The following is a 15287-nucleotide window of genomic DNA, read 5'->3' as shown; positions in this document are numbered from 1 at the left end:
AACACGATTATAAGGTTTTACAAAGAAGTCGCCCATTTTTCCTCTGGTTGACAATTTTGGTGACTTTTATTATGTTACTTCCTGGTTTGACATGAGAAGCAGATGTGGCATATGAGGTAATTTCACAACTGGTCCTTAGCAACCATAGTGTAAACAAGGGCCAAAATCCTTACAAATGAGTTATAATTGGACAATTAATACAGTTTTTGTTAAAATGTCAGAAACTGTTGTCTGTTGTGTGCAAATTGTATCTGCATTTTTGATGAAATGTTGTTTATTGATGACATTTTTTAGAACTCAGCTCTACTTTCTGTTTTTTTCCACTTTTGTGAGCGCAAGCTTCTTCTTCTACTTTGGTGTTTTATGGTGGCTCGTATCCAAGTGTTACATTATCGCCAGTCTTTATTCTTTAGACTTTATTCTTCAGACTATTGTTTAGACTTTATTGTTTAGACTTTTTAGACTTTATTCTTTATTCTTTAGACTTTATTCTTTAGACTTTATTCTTTGGTCTTTATTCTTTAGACTTTAATCTTTAGACTTTATTCTTCAGACTTTATTCTTTAGACTTTAATCTTTAGACTTTATTCTTTAGACTTTATTCTTTATTCTTCAGACTTTATTCTTTAGTCTTTATTCTTTAGACTTTATTCTTCAGACTATTGTTTGGACTTTATTGTTTAGACTTTTTAGACTTTATTCTTTATTCTTTAGACTTTATTCTTTAGACTTTATTCTTCAGACTATTGTTTGGACTTTATTGTTTAGACTTTTTAGACTTTATTCTTTATTCTTTAGACTTTATTCTTTAGACTTTATTCTTTGGTCTTTATTCTTTAGACTTTAATCTTTAGACTTTATTCTTCAGACTTTATTCTTTAGACTTTATTCTTTATTCTTCAGACTTTATTCTTTAGACTTTATTCTTTAGACTTTAATCTTTAGATATTCTTTAGACTTTATTCTTTATTCTTCAGACTTTATTCTTTAGACTTTATTCTTCAGACTTTATTCTTTAGACTTTATTTTCAGACTTTAGACTTTATTCTTTAGACTTTATTCTTCAGACTTTATTCTTTAGACTTTATTCTTCAGACTTTAGACTTTATTCTTTATTCTTTAGACTTTATTCTTTAGACTTTATTCTTTGGTCTTTATTCTTTAGACTTTAATCTTTAGACTTTATTCTTCAGACTTTATTCTTTAGACTTTAATCTTTAGACTTTATTCTTTAGACTTTATTCTTTATTCTTCAGACTTTATTCTTTAGACTTTATTCTTTGGTCTTTATTCTTTAGACTTTAATCTTTAGACTTTATTCTTCAGACTTTAATCTTTAGACTTTATTCTTTAGACTTTATTCTTTATTCTTCAGACTTTAATCTTTAGACTTTATTCTTTAGACTTTATTCTTTATTCTTCAGACTTTATTCTTTAGACTTTATTCTTTAGACTTTAATCTTTAGATATTCTTTAGACTTTATTCTTTATTCTTCAGACTTTAATCTTTAGACTTTATTCTTTAGACTTTATTCTTTGGACTTTATTCCTTAGACTTTATTCTTTAGACTTTATTCTTCAGACTTTATTCTTTGGTCTTTATTCTTTAGACTTTAATCTTTAGACTTTATTCTTCAGACTTTATTCTTTAGACTTTAATCTTTAGACTTTATTCTTTAGACTTTATTCTTTATTCTTCAGACTTTATTCTTTAGTCTTTATTCTTTAGACTTTATTCTTCAGACTATTGTTTGGACTTTATTGTTTAGACTTTTTAGACTTTATTCTTTATTCTTTAGACTTTATTCTTTAGACTTTATTCTTTGGTCTTTATTCTTTAGACTTTAATCTTTAGACTTTATTCTTCAGACTTTATTCTTTAGACTTTATTCTTTATTCTTCAGACTTTATTCTTTAGACTTTATTCTTTAGACTTTAATCTTTAGATATTCTTTAGACTTTATTCTTTATTCTTCAGACTTTATTCTTTAGACTTTATTCTTCAGACTTTAGACTTTATTCTTTAGACTTTATTTTCAGACTTTAGACTTTATTCTTTAGACTTTATTCTTCAGACTTTATTCTTTAGACTTTATTCTTCAGACTTTAGACTTTATTCTTTATTCTTTAGACTTTATTCTTTAGACTTTATTCTTTGGTCTTTATTCTTCAGACTTTATTCTTTAGACTTTATTCTTTGGTCTTTATTCTTTAGACTTTAATCTTTAGACTTTATTCTTCAGACTTTAATCTTTAGACTTTATTCTTTAGACTTTATTCTTTATTCTTTAGACTTTATTCTTTAGACTTTATTCTTTGGACTTTATTCCTTAGACTTTATTCTTTAGACTTTAATCTTCAGACATTATTGTTTAGACTTTATTGTTTAGACTTTTTAGACTATAGACTTTATTCTTCAGATTATTCTTTAGACTTTATCCTTCAGACTTTATTCTTCAGACTTTATTCTTCAGACTTTATTCTTCAGACTTTATTCTTCAGACTTTATTCTTTGGACTTTATTCTTTAGACTTTAATCTTCAGACTTTATTCTTTAGACTTTATTCTTCAGACTTTATTCTTTGGACTTTATTCTTTAGACTTTAATCTTCAGACTTTATTCTTTAGACTTTATTCTTCAGACTTTATTCTTTAGACTTTATTCTTCAGACTTTAGACTTTATTCTTTAGACTTTATTCTTCAGACTTTAGACTTTATTCTTTAGACTTTATTCTTCAGACTTTATTCTTTAGACTTTATTCTTCAGACTTTATTCTTTAGACTTTATTCTTCAGACTTTAGACTTTATTCTTTAGACTTTATTCTTTAGACTTTATTCTTCAGACTTTAGACTTTATTCTTTAGACTTTATTCTTTAGACTTTATTCTTCAGACTTTAGACTTTAGACTTTATTCTTCAGACTTTATTCTTCAGACTTTAGACTTTATTCTTTAGACTTTATTCTTTAGACTTTATTCTTTAGACTTTATTACTCCCCTGCAGCTCTTGACAGCGCACAGACGGTTTATATGAAGATGCTATTAATAGATGCTCTGGTTGTCTTTGTGACTGAGGCGGTCAAGAGGGGTTGCCATGGTTTTGTGTTGTCATGGCGCTCACTTACCTCCGTTCTCTTTGGCCACGCCCTTCTCCGGCACGCCTGTCTCCAAATCCTCGATCTCCTGCTCCAGCCTGCATCACCACACGGAGAGATAAAGTCAGGTCACGCTGCCCTGTCATTCAAATTTAGCATGTGCAAAAATAGGCACAGGAAACAAAGAGTACTACACACATACACGATGACAGAGGGTGCACAATCCTCACAGATTTATCTTCAGTTGGAAGTATTTCTTAGCTAATGTTTGTCATACATTCATATTCAATTCATTACATTTTCATGATTTTTTTCTCCTCTCCCAGGCAGCAACTGACAATTAGAATTTTAATTGATTTAACCCCTTATAATGAGGGCATATTTATTTCTAAAACACCTGTCTAAAATCAGCTCAAATTCAAATATTGTGAATGGTACACCCACACAAACATTCACACTGATTTTTTCTGGCCACGTAAATGTTCCCACAATTGTTTATTCACAATGGGCAACGTAGAATAACCACATCAGATATAGGGGAAAAAACATTAAAATAAACGTAAAAGTATCACATAAAAATCTACTCATGTAAGTGTATTGAAGCACCAGTTGAAAGTGTATTTGTACAGTAAAAAGTAAAACTTCTTCTCACAGATTTTAAGAACTATTAAAAAGTATTGTGCCAAAGGAAGTGACTGAATTGGTAATTGAAGTGATTGAATTGATTGATTAATTTCCTTTTAATTTTTGCCAAAGCTGAGTCTCTAACTTAAAATCTTTAGGAAGGATGTCACCGTGTTCAAACATGTTGTGGAGTAGAAAGTACAGATACTCTCAGTAAAAAGTACACTACAAATTCAGCAGCAACATATTGGCCGAGTCTTTTTTAAATGCAGTTATAGTGACCTGAGGATGACTTGCTCCAGCAGTTTGGTCTTGACTTCGTCCTCCTGCAGGCGCCGTTTGGTCTCCTCCTCCTCGGGCGCTCCATCTAACAACCAGCGCTCCCTCAGGGCTTTAGACTACAACATAAAACACACAGACACTTTCTGAAGCCTTTAGCACAAAAAGGATCATGACATGAATCAAATGACAAAGGAGGGTCAGATAAGGAGATACCACAGTAAGTGAAGAAAAAGGTTCAGTTGTAGTAATCTGTTTTTTTTAACATGCTTCCACCCTCGTCCAAAAGACATTTTCAATCTGAGTGACAACATATTTTTCTAAAAACAGTGTCCAGATGACTACAACTGAATCTTTTTCTACAATAGAACCCTCCTGGGTGAATGAGGGACTGCACCGGCCTACACAGTAAGTCTTGAGAAGGAGTGCAAACGTGTCAAAACATTGTCAAAACTCCTACTTTAAAACTGTGGGAATGCATTCTGTCTCACTACAACATAACTCACTATTTTTACATTAGCACCTAAGAGATGCAGTTATTTAATCAACATTATTTTGAATAATACAGTGTGCTGAGCTGATATGCTCTATCTCTGCAGAGACAAGCAGCTGACACCTGCAGGCACAGTTACAGGTTAGGTCTGTGGAGAGGCGTGACCGCTCACAGTAAGTGCACACAATGCCATACTGTAGAACATTCCAGACAAAGCAATAACATCTCCATAGAGACAAGCACGTGGCAGACCCTCCGACAGAAACGCTTTTCATTAGGTCAATTCTTGTAAAATAAGCAACAGGATAGTTTAAAATCTTTATTTTAATTATTTTTATTTCAAACCTGCTTAACACAATTTACAACACACAATCACAGCGATCATACAGAGAATGAACCTGGCCAACAAGATAAGATAAGATATTCCTTTATTGTCCCACATGGGGAAATTTCATTGGCGCAACGCAGGTAGATACAGAGGTAGATACAGAAGAACAGATCACTTATAGGAAGTCTGAAAAACACTTTCAGTAGAAGATCTCCTATAAATAAAAAAAAACTCCCATAGACAAATAAATAAATACATAAATACCATTGCATGTGATCACGACAGTAATTGCACATGAATATGTGTCACGACAGCACATAGATTGCACATGAATTTCACAGTAATTGCACATGAATTCCAACAGCAATTGCACATACGACAGAATTGCACATCAGTATTAGGTTAGGTCAGTATTGCGCCGGGATAACGTGACGATCTCCGGGTAAGACGACTGTTCTCCGCAGTTTCATGAGTTCCTCCTTTGTGGAAACGCGGTACGGCGCCGGCCGGGGGGCGGGGCCGGAGCCGGGGGGCGGGGCCGGAGCCGGGGGGCGGGGCCGGAGCCGGGGGACTCAGAGCCAAGACACATCGCAACGACACGACGAAAACACTCAATCCAGCCGAATAAAGTCAAAACAAGTTAATTTAAAGCGATTCCAGTGCGTGTCCCGATCGTTCGTGAAGTTCCTCTTTCATATAAACGTGTATATAAACGTGTACCGACGACACGCCGTACTTTAGCGCGGCCGGAGGGCGCGGGGGGGGGCTGGTGGGCTCGCTCGGAGCTAGCTCACGTCACAACAACACAACGAACGCAACGAAAAACGCTCAAATCCAGCCGAAAAAAGTCAAAAACAGTTGAATTAAAAAACTATTCCAGCGCGTGTCCCTATCGTACAGTAAAATAGAAAAAATATACTAACTATATTTACAAAATATAGGAGATAAAGCACAATAAGTGTGAGAAAGAAGAGAGAGCGTTTACACCGGGCTGCCAGCTGTACCAGCGCCTTATGACGTAATGAAGATTAATTCTCATGGTGTTTATTTCACAAACACAAATCAATCTGGCGTGATCCAGGTTTAAAAGGCTTTTGCCTTTTAGAAATGTAATAAAATGTTCACTAAATTTCATACCATCAAAACTTTATTCACTTAAACATGATTAAAATTCATTGCAATCGGGAATATTCCACTGAAACAGCAAAGTTTGAGTTTATCTTTGGTGTCTATGGGTGTCAGAATGATGGAAAATTAGGACCATTGCCATAGCAATTATCAAATGAAAACAAAATATGATGCATTTTAAATGGTGGAACGTCTTTGAAATGACTGGGAAGCTGAAAGGCCTGAATACCTGGAGGCTTTCCCTGTGTGCTTTGCGTGGGTGTAAGTTTGAATGGATCTCCACTGGACAGGCTTTTTAATTATATTTCCTTCATTAAGAGAAGATGATTCATTTTCCCCTGCGGCCTTCATTAACAGTGTCAGAGACAGACTGATGACTCCTGCTGAAACATTTTGATAAAGTCATTTAGTCCCCCATTAAACCAGAATAAGCCTAATAGTGCGTCCCAAATCTCTGTCACACCTCTGCAGCAGTAAACTGTGTTTGCCAAGAGAACTGTGGACCAACGCCAGGTCATCGAGCGCTCGGCGAAATCACTCCATTTGACCTAATATATTAGATTAGACACTTAATTAAGCTCGGTTTGGAATTCTGCCTTACTCCGAGCAGCTATATAACAGTATAGTATCAGTAGTGGTAATAATCACAGTAGTAGTAGTATTAGTAGTAGTAGAAGAAGTAGTCACAGTTTAGTTTTTCATGTTTCCAAGAAGCTTTTTCAGTTTTGAAAAGGAACTAGAAAGTAACTACCGTAATTTCCGCACTATAAGGCGCACTTAAAAGCCTTTAATTTTCTCAAAAAACGACAGTTCGCCTTATAATCCAGTGCGCCTTATGTATGGATAATTATGGTTGTGCTTAATGACCTCGAAGCAATTTTGTGTGGTACACGTTTAGTTTCGCTTAATGCACCTTATAGTCCGGTGCGCCTTATGTATGAAAAATTATCGAAAATAGACTATTCATTGACAAATCCAGTGCGCCCTATAGTGTGGAAAAGACGGTAGCTCATATCTGTCTGAAGAGAGGCGCTAACTACACTGAAACTAACACACCCTAGTTTACAGTAAGGAGTATCTGTTATTGTCCTGAAGGCTTGAACTGATTCAGGTGAAAAATCTGCTTGGATGAGCAGCAAAACTTATTCACTCTTACAAACTGTTGTCCAGGATACAGAATTAAATGTATCTTTTTATGAGTAGTAGTAGTAGGAGCAGTATAATAGCAGTAGTATAGTAGTAGAAGCAGTATAGTAGCAGTAGTATTTGCACAGAACTAAATCTTAAGTGAGATTTAAGCCCTCTATTCAGTTTAATTAAAGCAGAAAGACAAAGGAGTAAGATACTGCTCCGATTTGACTGTCACTTTGAGATCTCACTCTGCAGATGGTCCCTTTATCTTCACAACAACCCTCTCGAACGCTCCGCTCTCTTTCTGATTAGACAATATCAAAGCACATAGTTGGCGTGCTTCAGAGGTAAATATAACAGTGTGTGTACTTGCAGCTGTTAGACCGTGCGGCGATACAGCTCTGACTGAACATATGGAAAAGGGCAGCCAGTTTTCAAGGATTGGATCAAAAAAGGGGAAACAAAGTAGTAAAACAACTGGACCTACGTATGCTTGATGTGAATTCCACACCAGTGACGCAACACTTATTTTTTCCTGCTCCTTTCTTTTCTCCTTCATGCAGCCTAGGGTTGTTCAAAGTGTTGAAAATCAGATACTAATCAACAATACAACGATATACTTATTTAAAAGTATTGACACTTAATTATCTTTTACCTTTCCTGTACAATTTTACAATGATCTTGTGTTTTATCAGAACTATTATAAGACAACATGTTAAAACAAAAATAAATGGCTAATATTCTGTGTTGAAAATGAAATGTTTGTTTTATTGTCATTGTGGTATCGAAATCTGTATGGAGCCTATTCCTTATCGCAATCGAGTTTGAAATGTTAGTATTGTGACAACACTAACGTTCATCTATCATACTATCATATGGTTCATGAAAACCATGGACATTGTAAATTGAATTATCTGAGAAAAGTATCCACGAATGTTGCCAATCCTCTGCCATGTTCGACTCATTTAGACATACAAGCATCCGGACTAAAATTACATACAAATAAGTACAATCAAATTCAATAAATTAAAAATGTAACTGATATTCTTTGCTTACAGTTTTCACAATTCACTTGGGTTAATTGCATTGTGCTGTAGAATATCCTTGCTTCCATTATGATACATGTAATTTTGATGTGTTTGAGTGCTTTCAGCTGCCCCGGACGCCCAGCTCCATGTGTAACCCAACACTCCTCTACCCCAGGCACACGCACTCACTTGGGCCATGAAAAAACCCGACTTCCCCTCACCTCCCTCTCTCTCCCTCTCTTCTCTCGTCCACCACACCCAGGCCTGACATCATTTTATGGACACAGAGAGAGAGAGAGAGAGAGACATGAAGTTGTAAAGGACCGGAGTTATGTCGTCTATCTATTGTCCCGCTGGTTTTAAAGTCGCTAACGTCAGACAAAGAGCGGAACTGGGTCACACTCACACACAGTCAAATGGCCCGAGCAGCTGTGAGAGACTCAACGTGAGGGTAATTTGATTCCACGATGGGAAAGTTTGCTTTGGGATTTAGATGAAGTGAACAGATTTAGTTATAAAGTGCCATGGTGGTCGTTTCGGGTGATAAAAAAGACGTCGTTACAGATGTAGTTTTGACAGGAACACATCAGAAGTCTGCATAGTATAAGACAAATTACGCACAAAAGTAACCAAACAACCCATACACATTCTCCTAATCGATGCATAGTAAATACAGAAATACCACGGAATGCAATCAGACAAATGGGGAGGAACAATCAATAGTACTGTATAAACTAAGTTCACCTCTGATTGGCTGAAGGGTTTATTTGAAGCGGAAAAAGCTTCTGGTCCATTTCATTTAGTCGTGTAAAGGTGCACTATGTAATATTTTAAGAGTTTGCCATGAGCTTCTCTCCGTGGAGATGTTATTGATTTGCTTAATGAACGTCAGTTAATAAAGCCAGATTAAATTGCAAATATGCTAATTTCCATGCGTCGTTCCTAGGCAGGTTACACAGAAGACAATTACCTATGTTTAATGTTCTACCATGGAACATTCCAGGGAGACAAGCAGGTGACGAACTCTCCAACAGAAATTTACACGGTGCACAGTTATTAAATGAGCCTAATTGGTCAAAACTGGTACAATAGGATTAAAATAAACGAATAAAAAACCACTGTACGGTGCTGGCTGTTATTCTGCGCCACAAGAATGAACTGCAAACTAATGAAAATTCTAGAGGTCATTACAATTATGATTCATGCCAGCAGAGTCAAATCCAAGCTAAAAATAACTTATAATAACTAAGGAGCTTTTGGATTAAGAGAAAAGTTGTATTTAAATACTACTATGTTTAAACTGCTCTCTACGACTACTACTCTCTGACTGCAGTTGTTTTCAAAGTAAAAAACAGCCCCATACTAAATGTTCTAGTGCTTACATAATTATTATTGCCAGGCCTCTCGTCAGAACAAAAGTCTTCTTGTATTTTACTGCAAAAACATTACCTCATTCTACTGCCAAATGAACAAGGCTTACACGGCGCACATGGTTGGTCCACTTTTATGGTGGGATCGTACAAGCCTTTTAAAAGACGGCGTGCACGAGCAAACTTGAAAACTTTTATTGCCTTTTTCCCACCTGAACACCAGAAACCTGTCTGAGGAATCTTGCTGTGGTGTGCAGACTGGCTAATGCGATCGCACTTCCCCTGTACGTGTGTGCGAGGGCCCGGCGGTGGGGTGCGGTGGTCTCAGAGGCGTTTCCTGTCCTGCTGGGAGTGGGACAAAAATCTGTTTCCTCTGCCTAAGCCCTCCGCATTGTCTGGGTTTGCTTGTGTTCTTTTATGGGGCAACACACACAAACGAGTGAGCGTGCGTGTAGAGGTACACAAAGACTGAAAGTAGAGATGTCGAGGATCAGACAAAAGCAAAACTGTCAACTAAAGACATTAAAGGACTTTTCAATAAAACAAAAACACTAATGTCGAATAAAAGGACTCGCCTGGAATTGTTATTTGGCATAGTTGGCTATTCAATTGTATAAATAAATCAAAAAATCTTAGATGTATTGAATTTTCTTTAGGGAGAGTAAGGACGAACCAACGAGCAGTGATGCTAAACTAGCAATTAATAAGTTAATAAATTAATAAGTTTGGTACCACTTTAAAATAACTTAAGACTCATAATGAACACATAGTTTATTAAGATTGGTTCAGGCTTAGGAATAAAGGTAAGAGTATGAGTTAAGTAGTTGCCAAAGGCAAGGCAAGGCAAGTTTATTTGTAGAGCACATTTCATACACAAGGCAATTCAAAGTGTTTCACAGCAGGAAAAATGCATTCAAATCACAAAGAAATTACAGAAATACAATAAAATTTACTAAATTAAAAATTATCAATCCAACTGATTTTCTAAACTAATAAAATCACAAACAAAAGAGAAGAGTGCAACGATAAAAATTAACTACAATAAAATTAACTAAATTAAAAATTATCAATCCAACTGATTTTCTAAACTAATAAAATCACAAACAAAAGAGAAGAGTGCAAAGAAAAAATCCTTTCAGTCATATGCGCAGCTAAACAAAACTGTTTTTAGCTTAGATTTGAACATTGTCAGAGTAGAAGTCTGTCTCACATCTTCAGGAAGACTGTTCCAGATTTTAGCTGCATAAAACTAAAACGCAGATTCCCCATGTTTTGTCCTGACTCTGGGCACCAGCAGGAGGCCGGTCCCTGAGGTCCTCAGAGTCCGAGATGGTTCATATGGCACTAACATTTCCAAGATGTACTTTGGTGCTAGGCCATGGAGAGACTTGTACACAAGCAGAGCTGCTTTAAAGTCTATTCTCTGAGCCACAGGGAGCCAGTGCAGAGACCTGAGAACAGGACTAATGTGATCATACTTCCTGGTTCTGGTCAGGACCCGAGCAGCAGCGTTCTGGATGTACTGCAGCTGTTTTACAGCTCGTTTGGAGAGACCAGTGAGCAGGCCGTTACAGTAGTCTAATCTACTGGAGACAAACGCATGGATAAGTCTCTCTAAATCTGGTTTTGACAGTATATTTTTGATTTTGGCAATGTTTTTTAGATGGTAAAAAGCTGCTGATGTTATTGATTTGACGTGGCTATTAAAGTTCAAGTCTGAGTCCATTATTACCCCCAGATTTCTAATTTGGTTTGTAGGTTTTAGAGCGAGACTCTGGAGGTGACCGCTAACACTTTCTCTTTGTTTCTGTGGGCCAAAAACGATTATTTCAGTCTTGTCTGAGTTCAGCTGGAGAAAGTTGTTTTGCATCCACAAACTGATCTGTTGGATGCAGTGACAGAGTGAATCCAAAGCTTAATCATTCTTAGTAAACTATTTGTACACTATGAATTAAGTCTTTGTTCATACTATACTGTGTGTAGTTATTATAAAGTATTACCGACCTATTTACCTTATTCCGCCCCGCCCACTTTTCCCACATGATTGCCACTTTTGTTGTAATCGCACTTCAAGTCCAGCGGGAACGCCGTTGATTTAAATGGAGAACAAGGGAAAAGTCTTGGCACTAAAACATGCTCAAAAGTAGATTGATTGATATCCAATGTTCACGTGACCAACAAAGTCAACAATGCACCGATTCCCTGGGCGGCCCAAAAACGGCTTTTTAGTCAGTGTAGAACTTATTTTCTCTTGAGGTCGGCAGCCTTGTGTTAACTGATACAACCGGAAGAAGGATTACGTGGCATATGGTGGCGCTCAGACGGACTTCCAGAATAAGGTGAATAGCAAATAAAAAATGCAGAGTAGGGATGTCAAGAATATTCGGTTGATCGATAATCGGTATTCAACCCACAAGAACTAAACAAGGATAATCGTGAGATCTGTTAGAAGCAAATTGAAGTACCGGTAGTTTAATTTCAATGTATTTACAAAAAAAGTCATCTGGCTATTTCAGAAAGTTTGATTTAATAAGGCCAGACACGTGTGACTGACAGATAATCAAGGATTTCATTGTTGTTTGATCAATAATTGTTGTTTGAAATATACTCTGTGACATTCCTAAAGCAGAGTGAAGCAAAAAAGTAAGGATATACACAGTATCCTTAGCAGAGGTGAAAGCAATGAAAACAGTATTCCAACTTGGGACAATTCTTGCAACATCCTCAAAAATGTACCAAAAAACGAAACACACACAATTGCAGACCTTAATAACCTACACATACTGTACATCATGTCCTCTCAATATCCAAACCACGCCTTTACACCTCTGCTTCAATGTCAGACACTCGGGTCGCACACCCTTTTGTTCTTATCTGCGCCCTCCTCCCGTTGTCCCGCACACTGAAATAGCTTTGATAGCACTGACACATTTGCTAACATAAGGCCCCGGTGTGTGCGCATGTGTGTAGGAGCTGCCGTTATCGCCCGTCTGTTTTGGACATGGCCTGACAGCAGCGGCGAGGGAGTAGCTCTACGTGGGACGGCCGACTCTCAGGTCCGCGTGGGATTGTGACACTTGGGAGTTTTTTGTTCCTGGAATTGCACACGAGAAATGCTGCTGTGTCAGATGTTAAGTGGTGCAGGTTGAGGAGGGAGACTAGCAAGAATTTGTATAATAAACAGGGTCAAAAGTCAATGGATTTGTTCTGTCAGTGATGCATAAATGGACATGGTGCAACAAGAAAGGTGTTTAATGTAAAGTCTTTGCCAAATAAATACATGAATCTCTGCATGCAAAAAGGCAGATGTAATCATAATAAGTAGCACTATAACAAAGGAATGTCATTGTATTCAATTTAAGTAAAGGTAAATTTGCTTTATCGATCACTCCTCACTTCAGAATGTTGATGGAAAAAGTATTGGATTAATGCATAAAATATGACTAGAATCCATATTATCGGACTTACCACTATGGTTATTGATTGACAGGGGGCAGTGTTTTCCTACTCTTTAAAACATAAAATTATTACTTAAGAATTGACTGAAATATGTTAGTTTACGCTTGAAAACATTGAAATGTGTACCTCTTTACAATAATTACACCTTAATTAGACATAATAAAGCATGAACAAAGATTTAATGTGTAATAAAATGTATTTTATTAAGAATTATTCAGGCTTACTCTAATTCTACTTAAAGAGGTTAGGATTAAGAGTTAGGGAAACAAATACGTAGTTATTAATAAACAATTAGTTCAGTATGAATTAGGACTTTGCTTATGGCTATTAGGGCTATTCAACGTGTTACAAAAAACATTACCAACTAATATTGACTCTAAAGAAGACCTGTATGTCCTAACCTTGTAGATTTTACAACTGCAAAGGCAAACAAAAGAGTACTTCATGTGTAATGTGTAATATGCATGCTTAATCAAAGTATAATTACCTTTAGATGTTGCAGTTGCCGCCGGTCATCGTCGAGCTGCCTCCTCTTGTTTTCAATCTCTGTCTGCTTCTTCCGTTTCTCCTGATACAACACACAAAAGGGCTATTAGTCCTCGGTCAAATAAATAAATAACTAAATAAATAAATAGATAAAGTTGTAAAAAAAATAGTACAACAATCCATTAGAAAGTGCGACAATGTGACTATAAAAGCAATAGTTTCATATGTTCATAGGTTTGAACTAAAAGCTATCACTTTATTCCTTTGTTTTATTGTTGTTTTTTAATCAGTTATTTTTTTGGCATTCTAAATCATTTTAAATCAACACTTTTTGATTGAATAATTGGCTTTAGAAGCAAAACAGAACATGAAAAAAATTGGCCATCATCAATCAACATTACCATTGTTGAGAGCAATATTGAATTTGAACATGTTTACCTAGTATCTTAGGATAGAGATGTTTATTAAATTTGAAAAAAATAAAATAAAAATCTAAATACCCTCTTTTAACAATAATATATTTCATAATTTCCTTGATGTACCTGCATAATAACTAGCCCAACAGTCAGCTGCGGCGTTCAATTAACTAAAACTCTAGTGATGATGTGGAGATATAGTGGATCAGAGTCAGACAGAGGATAGAGACAGTGAACGCTGAGAGGCCGGCTGAGTGATACTCTAATGGGCCAGAGGAGATGGATCTAAAAGGTTGAGTCATTAAGACCAGCCAGTCGCATCCTGACGGGCCTGAAATAATTTGTGCTTTCCCCCGAGATGCCCTTAGTCTGAAAGAGAGATGCAGTGAGTGAGACTTACAGCGATGGCCTGGAGTCGCTCCTCTTGGGAAACCTCAGCCATCCTGAAAACACAACAACAAACTGTCAAAATTATGGAGAGAGGGTATGTTATTATATCACCTAAAGCCCCACATGCAGTGAAAGTAGAGAGTATCTTATAAGAATCAGCAATAAATGTTCTGCATCACCTGTTGCTAGTGTACAGCAGTTTTTCTTCAGACCACAAGGTATCGTTCTCTCCCCTGCACTGTTCCTTCACCACATTTAAGAGAATCAGACCACTGCAGATCGGTAATTAACGTCTTTGAAACATTAATATGTTGTAATTCAGTTATTTCTGGGTCTATTAACATGGAAAATAACTACCAAAGAGCAATGAATCTCCAAAATTATGGTGTGAAATGATAGAGCCCAAAGAAAAAAGAAGAAGGTATGTTATCAGGTATGTTATTATATCACCTAAAGCCCCTCATACAAGGAAAGTAGAGTGTATCTTATAAGAATCAGCAATAAATGTTCTGCATCACCTGTTGCTAGTGTAGAGCAGTTTTTCTTCAGACCACAAGGTATCGTTCTCTCCCCTGCACTGTTCCTTTACTACATTTAAGAGAATCACACCACTGCAGACCGCTTCGAAGATATAGTTTTGAAATTGCTTTTTGGCTCGAAAAACATAAACATACTTGGGATAGGGTGTTCCCATTTTCTTGCGTTCAATAAATTTACTACAAGCAAAAATTATGTATTTTATGATACACAATTGGAGTCTTTATGGTGCTTGTCATACATTTGTCATACTTCTCACCTGGCAATAGTCAAAAAGTCATTGATTGACTAGATTACAATAAACCCCGTCGCCAACACTCCTTGTTTCCCGCCTTACATCATTTCAAGATTGAAAGACCAAATGTTCACAGTGAATTATTGCATGATATGACAAATTACTTTCCTTTTAGCGGCAGTTACTTCCTTGAGACTGTAGTGAATTATCTGTCTGTCAGCAGTAAATCCCTGTCCTTTTTCCTGACAGGGGGAGTTAGCGCAGGCATGCTAATGGGCTAGCTGGGC

General features: G+C 36.4%; 1 protein-coding gene across 1 annotated transcript in view; it reads right to left on the bottom strand.

Moving 5' to 3' along the window:
- palm1b (paralemmin 1b) overlaps nt 1-15287 on the bottom strand; it is a 36099-nt gene that overhangs the window by 2230 nt on the left and 18582 nt on the right. Inside the window, exons 2-5 of the mRNA XM_072458211.1 lie at nt 14239-14281; nt 13424-13504; nt 4003-4118; nt 3127-3194 (exon numbers count right to left, since the gene is read on the bottom strand). Of these exons, the coding sequence (XP_072314312.1) occupies nt 3127-3194; nt 4003-4118; nt 13424-13504; nt 14239-14280 (307 nt within the window). The 5' untranslated portion in view covers nt 14281. The remainder of the gene's footprint in view (nt 1-3126; nt 3195-4002; nt 4119-13423; nt 13505-14238; nt 14282-15287) is intronic.

The sequence above is a fragment of the Eucyclogobius newberryi genome, unplaced genomic scaffold, assembly GCF_026437365.1.
Source record: "Eucyclogobius newberryi isolate DKJ021-1_F unplaced genomic scaffold, fEucNew1.0.hap1 SCAF_21, whole genome shotgun sequence".
Taxonomy (NCBI): domain Eukaryota; kingdom Metazoa; phylum Chordata; class Actinopteri; order Gobiiformes; family Gobiidae; genus Eucyclogobius; species Eucyclogobius newberryi.
The sequence above is the reverse complement of the archived record's forward strand: the minus strand, read 5'-3'. Positions and strand labels throughout refer to the sequence as shown.